Raw genomic sequence first — 23,402 nt, 5'->3', positions numbered from 1 at the left:
AATGACTAGAATCAGGTTGACGCCCGTCGAGCGGGGTGACTACAATATGTAACTGCATATTAACATCGGAATGAGGTCCAATTAATTGACGTAATTTGCACATGGTTTTGGAGTACAGCACAGGACTGGACTTCGACCGACTAAAGCAATATGATCTGCACGTCCCGTGGACAATTGTTTAGTGGGGATCGAGAGTCTCATCCCGTGAAGTGGCCAGCTTTGTATAATATTATAAAACTTCTTACCTCTGAAAACATAGTTTAATTGGATATGAAGAGCCCAGTCTTCAGTATTGAGGTCGTGCACGTACGAGTGCGCGCAGCGTGTACGAGTGTGCAGTTTGTTTTCGGCCACAGGTGGCAGTAGCGATTTGAAATTTTAAATCTTCCATACAGCTGCTTTAAGCTAAATAAAAATAAATAAATGAAAAATAAAAAGCAAGTAAATAGATCCCGAAAGGTTTCTACAATAAATAAAGTTTTGTAAAATTTCAACATAATTTCTTAATTTAATTTTTGTTTTAATAAAAAGTGTAGGGGGTTCCCATTTTTTTGTAAAGTGGAAATATAAATCGACCATAAATGAAAAGTTCCCTATATCTCACTGATTGACAAATGCATGCGAATGTAGCTCATTTGGGGTATTTGTTAGGGTTTGTAAAATGTTTCAAAAGATCTCCGCAGTGAAAAATGGTCTGAAGATGTTCCAAATGTGTTTACGACAAGTCAAAACTGACTCTCAATAAATTACAATTCCTGATGAAAACCCCCAATTCGCTATATGTTCACAAATACTCACTGCTCAGTGAGATTACCAGCTTTATCGGCCTTCAGTTTCCAAAAATGGCATTTTGACAAATATCGGCACCGATAATCGGCCTGGCCGATAATCGGTCTGTCCCTCGTATTTTTTCAAGGTAAAGTCATATTATGATATTGAAGTCAATGTTTAATGAGGGCAGAGTAATATTTTAAGAAGTAAATTAAAAAAAAAAACTCATTTGAAAAATTAAGACTAAGATTTTTTGTTGACTGAAAGGACAAAAGCAGAAGCTTAATGAGACAAATCCAAAGTCAAAACCCTACCTAATGCAACCCTCCAAATTATCGTCCCTATTTCATTAAATTTTCCCATGGCATTTGCAGTATATTCATCCTATGGCTGGGCGATAAATCGAATTACCGTAATTCAATTAATTCGGCCATTTAAAATACCACGATGTGAAAATGAGCTAAATCGTGAAATCGAGGTGCTTATAAATAAATACACATCATCTACCTTGAGCGGCTTGCTTCTGTTTACGCTCGTTGTTTTGGGGTCCTTCGCTTGGTGGCTGGGGCGCTTGCTGATTTTTATTTTATTTTTATTTTTTTAAAGAGCTCAGAATTGTTCATTCGGTAGTCTTACCGATTCAACGTCTTATAATCATTGCTCTTTTTTTTTTGTTTTTGTTTTTGTGTGTGTGTGTGTATGTGTGCGTGCGTTTGCGTGTGTGCGTTTGCGTGCATGCGTTTGCGTGCGTGCGTACGCGTGCGTGTGCGTGCAAATACATATAAATTTATACTCATTAATTCACCTCAAACCTTATAAATATCCCATTACCCTTCGCCTTAACCAGGTACTTCAGAATCTTGCCAGAGTCGTGAGGTTCAAATGGTCAGGAGACCAGAGAAAAGGTCAGAAAAAATAAAGAGAAAAGAAAGATAAATCAAAGTGAAATCCAGCACCGACCAAACACTTCCTGCCTTCCCCATGGTTACAAAATCAAAGTCTTACGCCAACCCCGGAAGCCTCTAAATTCCAACAAATTAGCGAGATCTCAAGAGACCAGAGGAAAAACTAAAGAGAGGCAGGAGGGAAGGATCGATGAGGCAGAGTGAGATCCATAGAAGCCAGTACATCCAATCCATCAAAGTGAAATCCAGCACCAACCAAACCCCTCCTGCGTGGTTACAAAACCAGAGTCTTATGCCAACCCCAGAAACCTCAAACTTCCAATAAATTGAGATCTCAAGTGACCAGAGGAAAAACTAAAGAGAGGAAGGAGGGAAGGATGGATAAAGCAAAGTGAGATCCACAGACACCAGCACCCACTGATTCAAGGGGCTGTGGGAGGGAGAGGCAAATTCTGTTTGAGTTTCAGTAGATGCTGGTGCGATGGATCTGGCATGCATAAGGACCACCACCAAAGAAAGAAGCCGTCAACCGCGGTCCAGCAAAGCGACCCAGACGCCCGGATCACCCCCGGCCCACACCCCCGAGCCCAAGGCTGCAGAACGAGGCCCGGCGGGTCCCCATAGCGCCCCACCGGTCCCCAGCCCCCATCCCCCCACGACCCCCCCGCAGCCCACCCAAACCCGCCACGACCCAGGCACGCCACCCCCGGCCCCAAACCCCCGAACACACCCCGACCCCCAACACCCAACCCCCCACCCACCCATACCTCCACCCCCCCCAAACAAGCCGCCACCCCCCCGACAACCGCCAACCAGGGGGACCACGGGGCACACCAGAGGCCCACCCGCCCCGAACCGCGCCGCCGGCCGCTTGCTGATGACGTCAGCCTACTATACCGAAGCTGCGGTATGTGACATCATCGGAAGGCGCACAGGACCTCGGAACAGCCGTATAGGCAGTTCACATCACCTCCCGTTTTTTTCCCTTTTCTTTTCACTCACAAACACGCACACAAATTAATGAACAAATTAATTAATTAATAAATGTGATGTGTATTACGCACAAGTTTGAAGGCAAACGCACGAGCGAAGCTCTGCCGTAACGTCTCCGCGTGAGCCTGACGCAGAAGTATACTAACCCCGGGTTTTCACTGGATGCGGTTGCGGTGCGGTTGCGGTGCGGTGCGTCTTGACTGCGTGCTCCGGACGGGTCAATTTTTTTGTCAATCCACACCGGCTCCGCACAGCTGCGGTCCGGCAGCTCCGTCGCCGCCCACTTCCCAACGTGCCTCGCGGGACCGCGCGCGCGCGATCATGTGGCATTTCACAACGACAAACATACAGAATGTCTGTGCTCAACAGAGAAGCAGAAAGAGAGGTGGACTTCTTTTGATTTAACTTTTTCTTCTTCTTCTGCTATGAGATTCCATGCAGCATCCTTTTTTTGGTTGTCCTTCCGCGTCCGGCTGCCGCTCAGTACGGCAAGCGAGACGGGCACAACAAGCAATCGCGAACATCAAACTCACAATACATTACAGTCCTTATAAAAAGGATGTGCCGTGTCATATATTATTTTGTGGTTTTCCACCTCCAATATAAACCTCTCCTCGTCCATGTTCGCTGGTGTCTAAACCGTGAATGAGCACATGGCCCGGCGACGCCCACGTCACGTTTTGCTGAAAAACTTGCGAAATAGGAGCTGGCGAGTGTTTTATTCTGAAAGGTAACCGGAAATTTATTTTGAAACTGCCTCGGTCTTCCTGTCCCGCTCGATGTGTTTTGTGCTAGCTTGCCATTTGCCGGAGGCCTACCGCTGCGGCGTCCGGCAAAAATAGAAAATAGGTCTATCCTTGCGGAAGGCTTGCGGCACGCCGCAGGCCTTCCGCAGTCGACACGCAACGCACCCGCAAGCGATGTAAACTGCACCATTCGAATGAATGGAATCTAATTGCTTGCGTCGCCGGACCGCACCGCAACCGCACCGCAACCGCAACCGGTGAAAACCCGGGGTGAGGCCTTTACACGGTCTCCTGGTCGGCGAAGCTAACCCACACCAACCGGCAGCGAATGCAAGTGACGGTTTCATATCACCTGGAGCTCCACATCACCGCCTGTTTGCGACTTCGGCCAAACGCTACGCTGCCTACTCGCGCACATTATGTCTGCTCCAGAAGACCAACTATAACGTCTATTATATGGAATTAGTTCGGCTTTTACAAGAGTGACGTAGAGCAAACTACAAGCATGTGCAAGGTTTGCCGAACAAGCTATTAAGTAGGAGCACAACTAACCTCTTCCAGCACTTTTGCCAAAGGCATTCGAAAGAAACGCTAGCAAAGATAAGTGCAAGCACACCATGAAACACCAAACTTTAGCTGTATTTAGTACCGGGGGAAACATTGTGACATGCACAAGAGCTTGTCTTTTGCCAGAGTCAGGCGAGTTTTTCTTGCAAGGAATTTGAGTTAATTGCAATAAAAGGTGGTGCTGATTATTTTTAAACTGTTGATCTTGAAGTTCTGTTATATACAAATGTTATTGTGAGTTGAGTTGTATTTTTGCACAAGTGGTAGAATACTGGATGTGTGGTTTACAATACCTGTTTGCAATTGTTAAAACTACTTACTTGTGGCATTTAAGTTATGCAAAAGCTATGACAAGTTGTTTTTTTTTGCATATGTATGTAACATTTAAGTTGAGCAAAAGCTATGAGTATTTTTTGCTCCAACTATGTATGTGGCATTTAAGTTGAACAAAAGGCTATGAATAGCTTTTCTTTTTTGCACACGCTTTGTGGCATTTAGGTTATGCAAAGCCATAAGTAGTATTTTTTTATTTTTTTTTATTTTGTATAAGCTGTGTATGGCTTTTAAGTTGAGCAAAAGCTGTGAGTTGCTCTTTTTTTTTTTTTTTGCACAATCTATGTGGCATTTAAGTTATGAAAAAGATATGAGTAGCTTTTTTTTTTAACAAGCTATGTTAAAGGAAGGCTCCTTTAATTTTACATGTATGGCTTGATCGGCAGTAAATAGTTAGTTTAGCTACGAAAAATGCATAAGAGCTGAAGAATACACCCTTATATTGATTTATTTAACTTTTCTTCAACATAGAAGTACTTCCGTGTTGGAACGCCCCCGAGTGGTGACGTAACAAGTGTGTATACTCGCTTGGCGAACAGTAGTTCACGCAGACATAACAACGAGGAGGACACAAACTGTCACTTATGCCTTTGTGTATTGCAAAATTTTGCAAGGCGTCGGCAAGGAAAAACCCGCGAGACCCCCCTAAAAAAAAAAAAAAAAAAAAAAAAAAAAAAAAAAAAAAACGACTTGAGTAGACAATGGTTTGTTTGCTAAGTGCTGTCAACCTCCCGAAGGACAAGCAGGCGTGCGCGCAGCGAACATTTCAGGCATGAGGACTAAGAAAATATGTTACAATTTGAGATGGGGTACGCCACACGCCTAATACTAAAGCCCAACGCAGTACCGAGTATCTTTAAAGAACCAGACGTGGGAAATAATCAAGCCGATGGAGGATCTCTGGCGGCTACTTCCGCAACTGCTAGCAACACGGAGCCTTCACTCTCACAACAGCCGGCACAAATCGAGGTCTCCCTACGGCCACTGAAAGATCTCGGAGAAGCGAAGCAAATTTAAAGCGAAAGGTAGGCATGTTTAGGGGGTGGGGGGTGGGGGGGCATTCGTTATTATACTGCACGGACTGTTTTATTTCATAATTCATTTGAGTGTGAACATCGTCAAGTACGGGGACGAGGACGTTATGTTTTATTAGCTCGTAAGTTGTTTATACTTCACAAATTGACCATGTTCATAATCTTATTTTACCAAAAAATTTATAGACTGTGGATTAGTGTCATTATCATGTGTCGTGTGCGACGTACTACATTTGTGTTCTGTCCCGCTGTTCTTCCTGTGGTAACCAGCCTAGGTAACGGCGTCTCGCATTTCCTTACTTCATTCTGTCTATAAATAAACACGGTTAATACACAACCTTCTGGCAGCCTTTCGTTTACATCATCGGGACGCTACGCAAAAAAAGAAAAGAAAAAAAACAGCTAGGGGAGGTTGGGCGCTGTAACGATGATACATTTAATTTTACTATTTTTTCTTTTTCCTGAAATAGTTCGTCAGTTCCACACGTTTTGCATTGCTCGTGCTGTGTGTCACTTTACCTGTTGGATATTGGCAGTTGAGATTGTCCGCAAGGAACCGATCCTCGAGTTCTTTCATTTCCAGCCAGCACACATTCATTAGCGGATTGTCCATTCCTGTGCAGCTCCCGCACCACCACTCACCCCCCGCCTGATTCACTCGTTCGTTAAAGTTTATTTTGTGCCCGAAAAGACCATCTGGCGCCACAACTTTCACATCCAAGGCAGACTTTCCTTCGGTAGGGTTATTTTGTCGTGTTGGATCGAAGCGATAAGGTTTAATCCTTCCGGGTTTGACGCTAGATGCACGGCTGCGTTGCATAGTGCTTCCATAGTGTAGCGTTTACACACTAGTGACGTAAACATCCGGGTTATTTAGTCACGTGTAACAAACATGCCGGCGTTCGATTCATTTTAACATCGGTTTAAAAGTTATTAAATGTACATAAAAAAATAATCACGTCACCAAATTAATTATTGAAAAAGTAGCAACTTTTTGCTGCTAAAAATGGATCAATAAGTAAAGTGTTCCTTTAAATTTACGTTAAAACTGATTAAAAATTAGTGTACGTTATTGTCTGAACATTTTGGACAAGATTATTTTTTGAATAAATCAAACCTTGTTTAAATGTCTTTTTTAACTTTTGATTAAAATCGATTAAAATCGTAATCGTCCAGAATGACAGAAAAAAATCGAGATTTTATTTTTTGGCCATATCGCCCAGCCCTAATTCATCCTACACCAAAGGTAAGATTCTTTGAAACATACAATGAAATAAATAACTTCTTTTTTTTTTCAGTCACCTATGTCAAGAAAATGAAAAAATATTTTCCAGTCTAAAAGCCTTTTCACACTGCACTTAGCAATGCACAGCATATTGTCAACGAACCAATTGTTCGTGTATGTGCTGCGAGGGTGACATCATTCATTAGGCACAGCCAATAGTTGAGGGGGTGGAGGGGAGTGATTTCAGAGTGCTGTTTTGGCAGAATTTTGCCTAAACGGCATGGGGAAAATAGAAGTCACTAGGAGCCCCAGTATCCTGAGGTCTGGGTCAATAATATTATACTTAGGTATTGCTGGCATCTCATCTAAAACAGAGAGGAAAGCTCTTCCAAATATGGGCAAGCCTTCATCGGACAACTGGGTCTTTGATTTCAAGCAAGTTCAAGATTCTCTTTACTAGACCCCTTAGACTAGAATGTCTCTGCTCACCATGCATACCACCACCCCCAATCTCCATTCCAGCAGTTCTATTAACCTCGTTCCCTAAATCCACTCTTTTTTTTTTTTTTTTGATTTTATTTATTTATTTTTTTGTTGCTCTTCCTTCCAATTTTCTGCTCCAATCGACTGCAAATGTGAATGGCAGTTTTTCCATATTTGCCCTGCGATCGGCTGGCGACCAGTCAAGGATGCACCCTGCCTCAGAGTAAGCAGGGACAGACAGCCTAATGACGATAAGCCGTATAGAAAATGTTTCAGTCTACGCATTTTTAAAGTGATACAGCATAATTGATTGCCAATGTTTTTTGAGGTCCCCGAAGCTACAGCCTGGGACTCGTGTGTATGCCACTCACTGCTCCAAGCAAACCAAAGTGCAAACATTGAGATAAACCTAAGCAAGTCCTCACAGCTCTTTAGAACTGCTAGGAAGCGTGGAGTGCCCGATAATTGAAAAGAATGCATTAGAGTCCAAATTGAAGGTGTTCTGTTGATATGTCCTGTATGAGTGCTGGGAAAATGAAGCAACATGAATTTGACCCAAGGGCTAACAGCCTGACAGACCTCCCCCCCACTCCTGGCCAGTGTCATTTGTCTTCCCTACGTGAGCGCAAAGTCAGTCAATGGAAATGCTGGGTTTCCATGGAAACGATCTTGGGCAGCTCTGGCTCCCTCCTTTTTTTGGGGGGGAAAAAAAAAGAGCAGAGTCTGAGCGTACTGGTATCCATAAAGTCATATGTCAGGAGCGGCGAGGCAACCCCCACCATCCGCTCGGCCGCCAAGCCCATACGTTCAGGGACCTGCAATTATCATATTTGTCAGGTAGTGCATCAACGTGTTGCTGATGATTTATGACGCCCAATGCTGACTCCTGGGCTCATCGCGTGGGAATAAATTGCACAGCAGCTCAAAGACGTGAGATGACTTATGCAGTATTTTCTTGGTGTGGAAATAATCAACTTCTGCAAACTCATTTGTTATGGAAACGAAGCATTTGGTCCAACAGGGAATTGGGGGGTAAAAAATAAATAAATAGATTGACTGCCACGAGGTGGTTGCTTAATGGACTATACATTTATTGACTAACTGGGCCATTAATCAGACTGTGATGTTCGTTACCATGCATTAATATGCAGAAGACAACATATGTATGAAGCTATTCATCTACTTTAGATGATATTGACAGTCTGAATCATAAAGTATTAAACACATCTAAATACTTCACCTTGTACCACAGCTATTCGTAAATAATAAGCAGATGATTGATGCAAGTATCTGTAATATGAGCATGGAGCCATGCAGGAAATATATTCTGGGTGAGGTCATAGATCACAGGAAGGCTGCCTTAAAGGTACACTCAGTATTATACAGTGGCATCTAGTGGTGAAACAATAAATCATTCGAAAAAAAAAACAATTGTTTGTGTTAGTAGTATGTAAAAAGATATGTTGTATCGCATAAACGTACTTTTTTTTTAAATATAACGGTTAGTCTAGAAATCGCAAATTATCTTACATGTCCGGGCCGCGGCTTCTAGTGTCCGCCATGTTTCGCCGCCATCTTTCTGCTACGGGTGCCTTCAACGACAAATTTCAGCGCTCCATTTCTTCACGCGTTTTTGGAACGCCTTTGCAGACGCACTTCCGGTTTGTATGGAGACCGCATGTACACGAAGAAGAAGAGTTTCCGGTCCCCGAAGAGAGCATTATCATTGCTTTGGGAATTTATTTTATTTCAGCGCGACAAAACAAGAGTTTATATTGTAGCCGCATTTGCCAGATGGAGAGAAATGAGGAACAGACTAGGTTTGGGACGTGCCGGTGCCTTCGACTGCTTTCTACTTGACCGGTAAGTAAGAGTACATTTGTGTTTACGTTTTGAGAGCGAGAGAAAAAGTATACATCGTACTAATCAATACGATGTTCGTACCTTTGTTTTACGATAACTGTATCTGTTGATTAGCAACTCCGCACCACTCGAACGATTTCGTTATGAAGCTACTTGCTTTGAAAAAAAAAAAAAAGATTCCCGCTGGCACGTTATATTTAGAGTAAATGCGCAAGTTATTGTGTAATGTAATGTAACTGTGATTTCGGAGGTATATTTGCCCATAACTTCAATAGAGAATCTAAAGCATACTGTATTAGTGGAGGAGTTGAAAATTATTTTCGTTGTGGTTGGTGAAAATAGTGTTCTCGAAATTAATTTTCGGCAGGGAATAACTTTCTGGACTTAAATGCTGGCTGTACCGTAAGCACTGCTAGAGTCTGAACTCTCTCACTCAAGTGTGTACTGGTCCATTGTGTAATTGGGTGCACAAGAATTTACAGGCTGCTACGTTTTCCACGGAAACTCGACAAGCAAGCAGCCTTTGCATATTCTATGCAGTCAAGTTACTTTTATCTAGCTAATACAATGTTTTGGGCTCAAAAACTAAAGATCTTACCTCTATTTTGGGGGCTTTGTTGGAAAGTTGGTGACATATAGTAGTATCATCAATTATTCTATTTTATTTTATAATTTTGTTTTTGTTTGTGTCACACTAGATCAACAGCCAAACTTGAGGGCTTCCAGAACCATATTCTGATGTATACAAGCATTCATGCACCGTTTAAATACATCACCGACCTGCAAGAAAAAAAATATCAAGGGGAGAGTCAACAGCCATATTGGAATGCCCCGAATGAGGACACTTGAATGGAGGACCCCAGAAGGCTTCGGTGTTGTACCACCAGTATCTCCACCTACCATATCTGAGCTGCAACAAACTGAAGTCAGCCGACGTCTTGGTATGTCATTTACATATGGACGGTATTACACACTACATGAACTTTTTGTGTGAAGCAATACGGAATGGTCACATGTACAAGCACCACTTGTTTTACACAGGACCTGCTGACCAGGTGTCTGAAGCCATGGAGTGACTCCTCCCTCACTTTCCTCAGCAAGCCTTTGAAGAATATGATATCATCGTTGGTGGGAACATGCCCTCACTCCATAACATGTACTTGTGCAGTCAAGGAGCATGTCAAACTTAATAAAACCAGCAAACATTGAAGTGACTTCATTTTTACTGCAGTCTGTTCACACAATCAATGGACAAGCCTTCCTTAATTTTGCCCCAATAACATCATAGAGTAGGCGAAAAGTAGTGTTACAGATCATACTATGTGTTCGGGAGAGTTTGAGGAATGTTGCAATGTTAATGGGGGACAATGTCAGCACACACACACACACACACACACACACAAAAAAAACATCATGGTATTGAGGTAATCAGATATTTTAGCTGTGTACAACACATACCTGCTCTGTAACACTACTTTTGGCCCAAACCTGTATGTCTATTTTCCATATTTTGAAATGCACAGCGTATTGGTAAAATTCTGGAACAACTGCAATTCATGTCGCTCATTATATTCTAACAGCATTTATTTATTTATTTATTTTTTAGTTAATATGTTCATTTCATGTAGACTTTTATTTTACTTTATTTTATTTATTCATTTTCATGTACTGTACCTTACATTCATTGGCCAATGAAGAATTCCTTGTCATTGCAAGCATTTATAATAATTCTCCAGGCTTTTGATGTTTTACATTTCTAGTCATGTAAAATAGTGTTAGGTTAGGTGTCGAATGAACACTGCATGTTGACGCCAAAGGAAATAGTATTTTTTAGTTATTCAAAATGTACAAATTAACACACAACAATATACAAGTTATACAAACTACAACAACAAGTGTCAGACATGGACTAATTATATGCCAGGTAAAAAACCTTTGTATTGTCCTCGAGGATCTGGGAAAGTGTCACTGATTTTGCCACAAGTCACCAAGGTGCTGCAGTCTGGGATCCAGGTACAGGAAGTCATGGTGGTGCTGATGTGTCAGCAATGTGTCAAAAAGTATTTCTTGGTGTCAGTCTATCAGCTGGACTTGGATATCTTCATGTTCCTCCATGGTCATTTCCTGTACGAGTCTCTGCAAGAAGGCAACAATTGTATGTCAGATGAGGTACCAAACAATGAACTGAAAGTCACTGAGCCAATGAAGTACATTATTATATGAGCAAGACTATTTGTGAAAGCCATGTAAATTCCTGCACATCGAAGTACAAGGAAGCTGTTGTATCTTCAATCAAAACTAATTAAGTTGCTTAGTGATATTTATTAGGTAAAATTGTTCAATATGGTGACAAATCGATATCTGAGTAAAGGGTTTCAAATGTTTTTGTAAGCAGCACTTTTCTGAGTGGTTAGTAGCAACAAGACACGGGGGGAATTACGAGTCTGAGTTGCAGATGTGTAGTTCAGTTAACACCATTATTTTGTACGATATACTAAACTTATCAGCAAACGATGTAATCTAAATACCACATATTCCAAGCAAAGGTATGTTTTGAGCCATTCACATGCATGCTCGAATTGAATTATTTTTCCATGATGACATAATTGTACGTTACGAGACACCGCGTTCTGTTCCGCGTTCTCTTCCTCGTCGTCTCCCTCGCCCCCTCCTCGCCCTCTTTGAGATGGTCCACATGTCTATAAAACATATAACATAACTGTGTGTTCTCTGTTGCATGGTTTAGTTGCACTAACAAATATGAACATAGATAGCCATTATCATTAGCTGACGTACAGTATTTCCTAACAATGCCGACAAAAATATTAATTCTGAAATTAAATGACTAAATCACAAATATTAGGGATCTGTACAGTATGTCTAACAAATGCAATTCACTTACGTCATCACTCGAGGGATACCAGAAGTTGTTTGCGTTCTGTTCCGGTGAAATTGGCGGTAGGCTGTTGAAGTAGGGTCTCTCTGGGACGCCGTAGTTCGTGTGCTTAAAATCATTGCATTATCTTGTTTGACCGATAGATGGCGGTCGTGAGCTACACACTGGGGCTTTAAGGCAATTAAAGTGCAGCATTGCATGTAAACGGCCATTCTAATACATAAATATATTAGGGATGTTCGATGTCACTTTTTTTTTGTCCCATATTGATACGGTACACTGATACCAATATCACTACTACTTTTGGTACATAAAATCCCCCCCCAAAAAACTGACAGATAAAAAACAAAAAAACAAAAAAAACAACTAAATCCCAATATAGCAATTTCCCCTAAAATTACAAAAAATTATCTCAATTTTCTATTCTTGTAATTTCTTGGCGTCTGATGCTGGCATCGGCTGCCGTCACAAGTACCAATACCTTGAATAAGGCTGGGGATTGGCTCATCCATCCCTATTATACATATACACACAACTTGACAACATTAATATAATGTCTGAGTTAATTTTAAATTGCCCCTCTATTTACAGTAAATATATGGAGGATGTTACACAGTTTATTTTAAAAGCAAATGAACAGAAAGATTACAGTATATAAGAGAAAAAGAAAGAAATAATAGATTTATATTACTTGTTAAAGGACTTTGTGGGCACCTTGTAGACACCACATTTGCGTTATAAATGCAAAACAACCTTGTTTTTACAATTGATGATCAGTCCCAGGCGTGTTTGTCAAATAGCCGCCATGCGTGGCAACGTGTTTTAATGAGAAAATGTGTTTTCTATGAATAGCTTGCATGTAATGAATATAATTTGCAGACTGATTCTTGCAATTCACATCTTTTTTGCTGCAAATTATTCCTCACAGTCCGTACTTGACACAATGTGGGATGTGCCTTTTATATCAGATGTCATTTCTCACTTTGGAATGCTCTCATGCTTCACTGCATTGTATTAGGTGGCTCTATGTTTAATACAACTCTGTATTAATTAAAACATAACAGATAATCGCCTATCTGCTGTGGCTGAGTTGTCGCCAAATGAGAAATACTCGTCCAATTAAAAAAAAAAAAAAAAAAAAGAAGTCTATTAAACGTGCGCCGTGTCATCATCAAACGTCTCCCTGCCTTCCTTTGACACACTGCTTGTTTTTTAATCCCACAGTGGGAGGAAGTGAGCGGCTATGATGACTCCATGAGCCCCATCAGAACCTACCAGGTGTGTAATGTCCGACAGCCCAACCAGAACAATTGGCTCAGGACGGACTATATCCCCCGCAGGGGTGTGCTCCGCGTCTACGTGGAGCTCAAATTCTCAGTGCGCGACTGTGCCAGCATTCCCAACATCCCCGGCTCCTGTAAAGAGACATTTAATCTATTTTACTACGAATCGGACGGGGACACGGCCACAGATACCAGCCCCCTGTGGAGGGAGAACCCTTATGTCAAAGTGGATACAATAGCCCCCGATGAGAGTTTCTCTCTCCTGGAAGCTGGCAGGATAAACACTAAAGTGCGCAGCTTTGGCCCGCTGTCCAAGTCGGGCTTCTTTTTGGCCTTCCAGGACCTCGGAGCCTGCATGTCGCTGATCTCGGTGCGGGTGTTCTTCAAAAAGTGCTCCACCACCATTGCTAATTTCGCTGTCTTCCCTGAGACTGCCACGGGGGCGGAAGCGACTTCCTTAGTCATCGCGCCGGGGGCTTGTGTGACAAACGCCATGGAGATGTCCGTCCCGCTGAAGCTCTACTGCAATGGTGACGGAGAGTGGATGGTTCCGGTGGGTGCATGCACTTGCGTCGCTGGGTATGAGCCCTCCGCGGATCGCACCCAATGCCAAGGTATGTGCATTTTACACTAACACGTTTGACCCACTGTGACATTTGACAGCAATAAACATCGCATAAATGTCAGGCAACAACAAACAACTTTGCCTTGGAGATGCTGCGCTCGCTTAATGTTATCACATAATGGGAAACAATCCTGTGGATTGCCTGTGTTCGTGCCACATTTGCACAGGTTGCTGTGAAAACATCTCAAATCTCTCAACAGTAAAACAGCATAAAATGACGATACAAACGAAGCATTGGGAACAAAGCTCATACACAGGTCAGAGAATGCCAATGCTACTGATTCTGAAGGATACATACTGGAAATAGTGCAGCCAAGATGAATAAACACTGGATATTTTCACTAGGGATGTACTCAATTTTGTTGCTTGTGCTTTAGCTATTAATGACTGTATTATGAGTAATTACAGAATGAGGAAATAATACATCAACACTATCAAGACCACAACAACCAATACATTATTGAGACGACTATACTATACTACTGTGTGTGTGTGTGTGTGTATATATATATTAAAAATCGATTCGGCAATATATCGCGATACTACAGCACACAATTCTCGAATCGATTCAATAGGCAGCCGAATCGATTTTTTAACATCCATTTTTGATGAAAAAATATTACACAAAACATCTAACTTTCACACCTTAAGCATGGAAGAATGTTATATTCATGGAACATTAAGCCTTAATATTTTATTTCAATGCTGTTCTAACATGAAAAAGGTTACAACCTGTTTGTTAAATACAGTGGCTCACAGTTATCACACTAAAGTTTGAGATCAATAAATAATAAATTTTCATACAAATCTTACAGTGTACATGTACAAGTTTACTGAATGGTATTTTCTAAATTGAGTAAAAAAATCGTAACAATCGACTTGTAAATTCATATCGGGATTAATTGGTATCGAATCGAATCGTGACCTATGAATCTTGATACGGATCGAATTGTCAGGTACTAGGCAATTCACACCCCTAATATATATATATATATATATATATATATATATATATATATATATATATATATATATATATATATATGTATGTATGTGGCTAGCTAACGTCAACTTTAGCCAGCCAACAACCACCACCTTAAGAAAATCCCTAGACCTAGTGGCACTAAATTGCAAACTTCCACCATAAAAAAGTTCTTACTTACCAACTGGTAAGCAGTGTTGCCGGTAACGCGTTACTTAGTAAAACTGTCCAGAGAAACAATGCGTTACTCCACATATTCATGAAGAAGGCAAACTATCTCACTGTTGTAACAGTCACAAACAACTACTGCTAACTACGAAGATGAGGCAGAAGTCATTGATCACCACACTGAATTCAGCCATGGTCTGGTCATGAATGGTTTGCACATTCAAAACAAAAGTGATGATACTTTTACTACTAGTTTTATTAACCAACAGGCACACAACACAACAAAAAAAGTGTGCATTATGGACCATAAAAGTGGTAAAAAAAAATAATTTATTTCCATTCTCAACTGGTCCGTGAAGCATTATGGGATGAGGTCGTCTCCGCCCTCTCGCCAGGGGGAGTGACGTCAGACAAGTTACATTTTCAGTAGGGGTGGAACAAAAAAACGATTCGACCGAACCATCGTTCGTCAAGGGGAGCTAAACGACCGTATCGGTTGCGAGTGAGGCTTTATGGTTTTCATAACAATAGCAAGAGTTCTGCGCCGTGCTCTACTTGTTTTGTTTACATTTCAGTAGCATCACCATTCAAGCTACTTCCGTGTTTCCGTGCTCGCGACACGGCGCGCGCGCGCGCAACGAGTGACAACATACAAATGGAGACAGTTAGCAGAAGCCGGTGCCGTACATCTCGGTATTTCCCATGGCTATCGAGTCCTCTCGGTGCACTTGTATGTCCCGGGCCGGCGTTGGTACTGCGCGCGAGCCAAAAAGAATAACTCCCGTGACGATCCAATGCATGGATTCAAACGACACAGGTATGTCCCACAGCCAAAACACCAGCTAAGCTAAAAGCACACTGCAAGTATCTCATTTCTCAGTTTGTGGCTCCCTGTCAATGTCTACAACTAGCATGAGCAGCAGATAGGAGAACTGAGACGTGCCCGCGATTACGACAGCCCAAAAAACAAAATATAAACAGTAGTGATTCTGTGGTCATCATCGTGTCTCAGATTAAAAAAACAAAAAAAGATGTCATACATTAACCAAAAATGAAAGTGATGACAAAAGAAAAAACAATTGTTAAATACAAAAATTGTTGATTAAAAAGGGAAATGAACTTTTGGAAATATTTTTGCATATATTAAGTGGTTAAAATGTGTTTGATAGATTTATTGTTCCATAAGGTGGCTTCATATTTCTTTTGGCTGGACGGTAGGTTTATTTCATGTCTTAAATTTATGTTTCTGAAATACTTCACAATGTGCAAATATTCTGTTTAATTGTGTTGGTGTCTGTCTAAAGGTTAAATATTTATATTTAACATTAAATTATCAACCTTTTGTTTTCCTGATCCTTATTTTGAAGAGAAAAAACAAACAAACCAAAAAACAATTATAACTGTCAATAACTACTAATAAATATTTAAACTGATACATGTGTACACACTGGAATAGCGGAACAAACAAACAATAGAGGAATTTAGGGGATTTTCATTTTCAACCTGGATAGATTTTTATTTTTTGTTTTATAAAAAGTATTTACGTTACAAGAAGTCAAGAGAGACTGCCTATTTTGTTTTTCATAAAAAAAAACTTTATTTTCATGTTAAAAATGCACTTTCAATAAAGTATTTGGAACTCCGTTTCTACTGCATTATTTTTATGTTGAGATGGTGTTATCGGCAGCTGCTGAAAGTAACTAAAAAGTAACTTTTAATCTAACTTAGTTACTTTTAAAATCAAGTAATCAGTAACGCAATTTAGTTACTTTTAAAACCAAGTAATCAGTAAAGTAACTAAGTTACTTTTTCAAGGTAACTGTGGCAACACTGCTGGTAAGTGTCCACAGTACATGAATGGTGAATAACGTTCACATCCTTCTAGTAAGGTTTCTATCTCCTACTGCGCTACTACCTTCATCGTGTCGTGTTCATTGTTGCTCCATGAAATGATGTATACCGGTATATAAATACCTACTATACTATATAGAAATATCTACTACTGTAATTACGAAGTTTCAGACCAATTAATTAAAACAAAGTGGATAATTTACTGCCATTGCACATTGGTTGGAAATGAGGCTAAACTAGTTGAGCGTTTCAATTGCTTCAAGACATTATTATCCCAAAACTAATTACACAAAATCCATTGAATCCTTAATGATCGACTAATCGATGATCATGCACCTTCCTAGTATCTAATGTGACATTTCAATCATTATTGAACCAAAGCTACTTAATATTTCCCCCCGCAAGTCACCCCAGTTTTTGCCCTCTCGGCATGTATTGTGTGGCTCCTGAATGGAGGTGAAGGAGGGTGGAGGAGAGTATGAATTAATGAGCTGTTGCAGAAAGGAGCAGCATACAAATACAGTAAGAGCAGGACAGGAGGGATGGAAAAGAAAGATAGTGGTGGAGAAAGGCGAGCCAATAGAGGGGAAACACAGATAACAGCAGAGAAAAGACGTTTGAAGTCCACAGACGAGAGGAAGAGACATTAGCAGAAGATGGAACGTGTGAATTGATAAACATGGGACTGGAACAGCAGCCAAGAGTGAACAAATGGAAAAAGAGCGTGGTGTTGGGTGTAAATGCTGTGGGATAGACAACCATTACCGTCTGTCTCACCTGGGCTGAGAAATGGTGTTCAACACGCGGCGGCGATATTTGTCGTGGCCATTTGGCGGCTCAAGGTTAAAAGCTTGCCGCCACTACCTGATAAAAAGCTCTCCGGGGCCTCCGCCAGGGGTTGCGATGAGGAAGTGTAATTTCCTCCGCGGCCTCCTGTTAGTTAATCTACAGGAGGCCACACTCATTAACACCATTCCCGGCAACTTGAGCCAACATGGCCATGCTAACATTAATCACTCAGACATTTTAGTTGTTGCCTCTATGTGGGTGACGCTCTCAAGACAAAACACCCTAGGAGAGGCATTCTCAAACTTTTCACTTCGAGGGAAATTTTTAGAAGGATCGCCTCATAATCCTACCATCAATCAAACATTCAGTGACCACATGCCTAATCAAAACACTTGTATCACAAATTATCTTTCCATTTGAATGAATGGAAATACCATTAATTTCTGTATCCCCCAAGGAAAATAACTAGTGTTGTTCTGATACCGTTTTTTGGCTCCCGATACTGATTCCAATACCCAGCTTTGCAGTATCGGTCGATACCGATACCATACCTAAGGTTTTTTTTCCTCAACATGAAAAAGCTGTCCTGCCATTGGTTCAGAGCATTCAAGGGCCAATAGGATATCTTAGATCGCCATGCAGTGAACATTTCACATATCAGCGAATGTCGTGCATGAGCAAGACACAAGATGCTACCTCCAAAGTCCTATATTAGCATTGGAATTAATGGTATCGGCATGTTACTTGTGAGTAGTCACCGATACCGATACCACTGTTTTAATGCAGTATCGGCACCTCTGCCGATACCAGTATCGATATCGGAACAACAACAAAAATAACACAATATAATTTTGCACATTTTTAAAACCTATATGGTAATGTAAAGAATAAAACAATTTGTGCATTATATTTAGTCATTTTGGCTCCTTAAAGGGATCGTTCGGATTTTTTTTAACATGAATCTCAATTTCATCCTCACCTCCAGTGTGTGCGATCAGCACTGACTTACCCCTGACAGCGTTCTGTGACACGAGTTCTGGTCCGGTGTTGGACGAGAGGAAAATAGTCCAGCAAGCTGGCTGGGGTCACGGAAATAAAGCGTTTTTCTTCTAAAAACAATTTGTGTTTAAAAGAGTGATACATTTCCATCACAATACTCCTTTTCCGACGCCATTACCGCCAGCCACTACTTTTCTGTTCGTTCGTATCACTGCGCGGCGCCCTGTAGACGGCTAATCGACGTACTACAGCCAGCTAGCTGATCCTTCCGCTAGAAGTTGTTTGTCTTTTCGAAGGCTGCACCAGAACTCGTGTCACAGAACGCTGTCAGGGGTAAGTCAGTGCTGATCGCACACACAGGAGGTGAGGATGAAATTGAGATTCATGTTAAAAAATCCGAACGATCCCTTTAAGGTGTGTGGGACTTGGTCACCAGGGGCACTATAATGATTTCATGCAGACAAATGAAGAAGAGTTTCACCAAACTACTGTAAGTGACTCAGTAATCTGCAGTAATTCTAGTCGTTTTTCACAGAGGATAAAAGATATATGCCTGCAAGTGTTTTTATATTATCTGCCGACACCTGTTGCTTCACTGCCTGTTCAATATCAGTTTTGGAAAGCATTATAACACTGCCATATAGTTGCTATTTGTTAGCATTTAGCTTTGAGACTTTAAAATGAAGTTATGTAGTCGGGATAGAATGATAATCCACAGGGCCGATTATTGGCGCTGATATTCAACATTTTGATGAATATCGGCATCAGCCTTTTAAAAAAAAAAATCTGACAGATGATAGTAGATAAAAAAATAAATAAATATATATATGTATATATATATATGATAATAACAATAATTATTATTATCATTATTAGGGCCCGAGCAGCGACCGCATTCACGAAAACTCACCAAACTTTGCACACTCCTCAGGCCCGGCGAAAAATTTGATATTATGAAGTCGTCATAACAGCGCGACTCTATAGCGCCCCCTAGCGTAGAAAAATAACAACCAAGCCCGGCACGTTTGAGCTAGAGCAACGTGGCAGGCACGTGTAGCACCCCGAGACGCACAAAAAAAGTCTATTGGGACCATGTAGCTAAAATGTACAGGAAGTGAGCTATGAATTTTTTAATGTCTAATTTTGGCCTATTTTGGCACATTCACTGTGGTCATGCTTTTTCCCCCTTTGCAAACATTTTTCATCCAATTGACTTCAAACTTGGCATTTATCATCTCAAGACCTGAGAGAACAACTGGGCAAAAAATCTTGCCTTTTCGAAATACTATATGACGGGGGTGGGGCATCAAATATTGCCTTTAAAATTTCATTTGTCCAGAAAGAGCAAATGCTTAATAACTCCCATGTTCAAGCTCCAAAAAATCTCAAACTTCTCAGGCAACGTAATAGTCACGGCCTGAAAACATCTATATGATAAAATTCAGCTATACATATAGCGCCACCTAGTGTTAACAATAAATGTCATACTTTACGTTTTTAGCTACTGTGCTGAGCTCGTTGAAGGAATCCAGTTGAAAATTGGTCAGAAAAGCCTTAAGATGTTGATCATGCCCCACACCGAATATTGTAACTTTTCGCCAAAGGGCGTGGCCGCTACGGTGCCGCAAAATCTGAAGATTTTTCGTGACAATAAAAGCAGCATTAACTTGACCGAGATGATCCTATCTTCTCAAAATTTCACACATTTGATGAGAGTCCAGCCCTAAAGACATCTACGAACTTCTATTTCATCTTACTGATAGCGCCACCTAGTGGCAATTTTTTTTCTTACGAATTTTCTTCTACGTTTTTCTCCAAACACGTTAACTGGACCTACCTCATATTTGCTCAGATGAGGGTTTCGGCCTTCATGATGTCACAACACGAAGTTTGTGAGTTTTTGCGAATCGCTGTGGGCGTGGCTAAGCACTGTTCGCCAAGAAAACAACGCCGGTTTTGAGGGTCTAAACATGCACAGAAACTCATGAAACTTGGCACACACATCTGGTCTGGTAAAATGAGCAATATTTCATTGTTGATTGTGTTATTTTTACAAAAATGACTCAATAGCGCCCCCTAGAAATTTTTAACGAAGCAGCCCCGGTTGTATGTTTAAGCAAGAATGATGAATATTTTTAGGTGTATGAGGGAGCCAAAGACCTACAAAAAAGTCTCTTGAACCCATATGCTAAAATGAACAGGAAGTGAGCTACCAATTTTTGAATGTCCCATTTTTGACGATTTTTGCACATCTACAGGGGGCATACTTTTGCCCACTTCTCCTACACGTTTCATCCGACTGAGTTAAGACTTGACCTGGACCATGTCAAGACCTGAGCCAACGACAGGGGGAAAAATCTTGACTTTTCGAAATACTATATGATGAAGGCGGGGCATCAAAATTTGTGTTTCGCACTGAAAAAGGATATGCTTAATAACTCCCCGGTACATGCTCCAAAAAATCCCAAACTTGACATGTATGTTTAGAGTCAAGGCCTGAAGCTATCTCTATGACAACATTCAGTTATATATGCAGCGCCACCTAGCCCTTGAAGCATGAAAAAAAAATACCCCACTTACGGTATTTTTACAAAAATTGTAAACTCATTCTCAGTGTGATAACTAAGTCATTTATGAATATTGTTTTATTTTCCACCACTCAAAATGTTCACTGGCATCAGACCTATCCAAACATAAGTATTTTTTATTTATTTTTATTTATTTTTGATAGCCTCTATGGACGTTAAAAGCAGTATCGTGAATGAAGGATATGCTTAATAACTCCCCGGTGCATGCTTAAAAAAATCCCACACTTGACATGTATATTTATAGTCAAAGCGTGAAGGTATCTCAAAATTCAGTTATAAATACAGCACCACCTAGTCCTTGAGGCTAAAAAAAAAAAAAAAAAACCCACTTACGGTATTTTGTACAAAATTTGTGAACTCATTGTAAGTGTAATAACTAAGTTATTTATGAATATTCTTTTACTTTTTCCACTACTCAAGATGTTCACTGGTATCAGACCGATCCAAACATATGTACTTTTTTATTTTGTTTTATTTATTTTTGATAGCCTCTATGGACAATAAAAGCAACATCGTGCAATGAGTACGAGCAATGACGGGTATATATACTTTTGCAAAAAATACCAATCAGGTCAACTCATTCCCTAAAAATAAAAAAGGACGCTGATTTTTGCAGATCTTAACAATCACCAAACCCCATTAAGCTTAACACACACATCACACCTGGCAAAAAAAATCCACATGTAAAGGTTTATCATGCCATGTTAAAAGAAATTTTGCTCCTAATGTGCCAGTACCCCAATGTGCCAGTACCCCAATGTGCAAGTACCCCAACGTGCAAATACCCCAATGTGGCCCGGGCTGCGAGGGCCCTTTATAGCTGCTCGCAGCTCTAGTTATTATTATTATTCTCCGCAAACGATCTCAATTTTGGGTACCTAAACATTCACGAAAACTCACCGAACTTTGCACACTCTTCGGGCCCGGCGAAAAATTTGATATTCTGAAGTCGTCATAACAACGCGACTCTATAGCGCCCCCTAGCGTAGAAAAATAAAAACCAAGCCCGGCACATTTGAGCTAGAGCAACGGAAATTGGCAGGCACGTGTAGCACCCCGGGACGCACAAAAAGTCAATTGGCATCATGTAGCAAAAATGTACAGGAAGTGAGCTATGAATTTTTTAATGTCCAATTTTGGCCTATTTTGGCACATTCACTTTGGTCATGCTTTTCTCCCCTTTGCAAACACTTTTCATCCAATTGACTTCAAACTTGGCATTTATCAACTGGGCAAAAAATCTTGCCTTTTCGAAATACTATATGATGGGGGCGGGGCATCAAATATTGCCTTTAAAATTTCATTTGTCCAGAAAGAGCAAATGCTTAATAACTCCCATGTACAAGCTCAAAAAAAATCTCAAACTTTTCATGCAACTTAATAGTCACGGCCTGAAAACATCTATACAATGAAATTCAGTTATACAGATAGCGCCACCTAGTGGTTACAATAAATGTCATACTTTACGTTTTTAGCTACTGTGCCAAGCTCGTTGGAGAGATCCAGTTGAAAATTGGTCAGAAAAGCCTTAAGATGTTGATCATGCCCCACACCGAATATTGTAACTTATCGCCAAAGGGTGTGGCCGGTACGGTGCCGCAAAGTCTGAAGATTTTTCGTGACAACTAAAGCTGCTTTAACTTGACCCAGATGATCGTATCTTCTCAAAATTTCACACAATTGATGACAGTCCAGCCCTTAACTCATCTACGAACTTATATTTCATCTTACTGATAGCGCCACCTACTGGCGATTTTTTTTCTTACTATTTTTCTTCGTTTTTCTCCAACCACGTTAACTGAACCTACCTCATATTTGCTCAGATGTGGGTTTCCGCCTTCATGACGTTACAACATGAAGTTTGTGAGTTTTCGTGAATCACTGTGGGCGTGGCTAAGCACTGTTCGCCAAGAAAACAACGCCAATTTTGAGGGTCTAAACTGGCACAGAAACACATGAAACTTGGCACGCAGATCTGGCCTGTCAAAATGAGCACTATTTTATCGGGGAATGTACTATTTTTCCAAAAATGCCTCAATAGCGCCCCCTAGAAATTTTTAACGAAGCAGCCCCGGTTGTACGTTTAAGCCAGATCTACGAATATTTTTAGGTGTATGAGGGAGCACAAGATCTACAAAAAAAGTCTCTTGGACCCATATGCTAAAATGAACAGGAAGTGAGCTACAAATTTTTGAATGTCCCATTTTTGACGATTTTTGCACATTTACAGGGGGCATACTTTTGCCCACTTCTCCTACACGTTTCATCCGACTGACTTCAGACTTGACCTGGACCATGTCA

The 23,402-nt window shown here is 40.8% G+C and overlaps 1 protein-coding gene and 1 long non-coding RNA gene across 4 annotated transcripts in view; both read left to right on the top strand.

Moving 5' to 3' along the window:
• The window catches only part of LOC144005487 (ephrin type-B receptor 3-like), a 162,808-nt gene that overhangs the window by 41,819 nt on the left and 97,587 nt on the right, over positions 1-23,402 (top strand). For all 3 annotated transcript variants that reach the window (XM_077503706.1, XM_077503726.1, XM_077503715.1), the window contains exon 3: positions 13,041-13,713. In XM_077503706.1, coding sequence (XP_077359832.1) covers positions 13,041-13,713 — 673 coding nt within the window. The remainder of the gene's footprint in view (positions 1-13,040; positions 13,714-23,402) is intronic.
• Positions 8,788-10,323, top strand: LOC144007033 (uncharacterized). The gene is made up of 3 exons (XR_013280047.1): positions 8,788-8,920; positions 9,619-9,861; positions 9,962-10,323. It is a non-coding gene; the product is annotated as an uncharacterized LOC144007033 (long non-coding RNA).

This window comes from Festucalex cinctus, chromosome 1, assembly GCF_051991245.1.
Source record: "Festucalex cinctus isolate MCC-2025b chromosome 1, RoL_Fcin_1.0, whole genome shotgun sequence".
Taxonomy (NCBI): Eukaryota; Metazoa; Chordata; class Actinopteri; order Syngnathiformes; family Syngnathidae; genus Festucalex; species Festucalex cinctus.
Note: the sequence above shows the minus strand (reverse complement) of the source record. Positions and strands in the feature narration are given on the sequence as shown.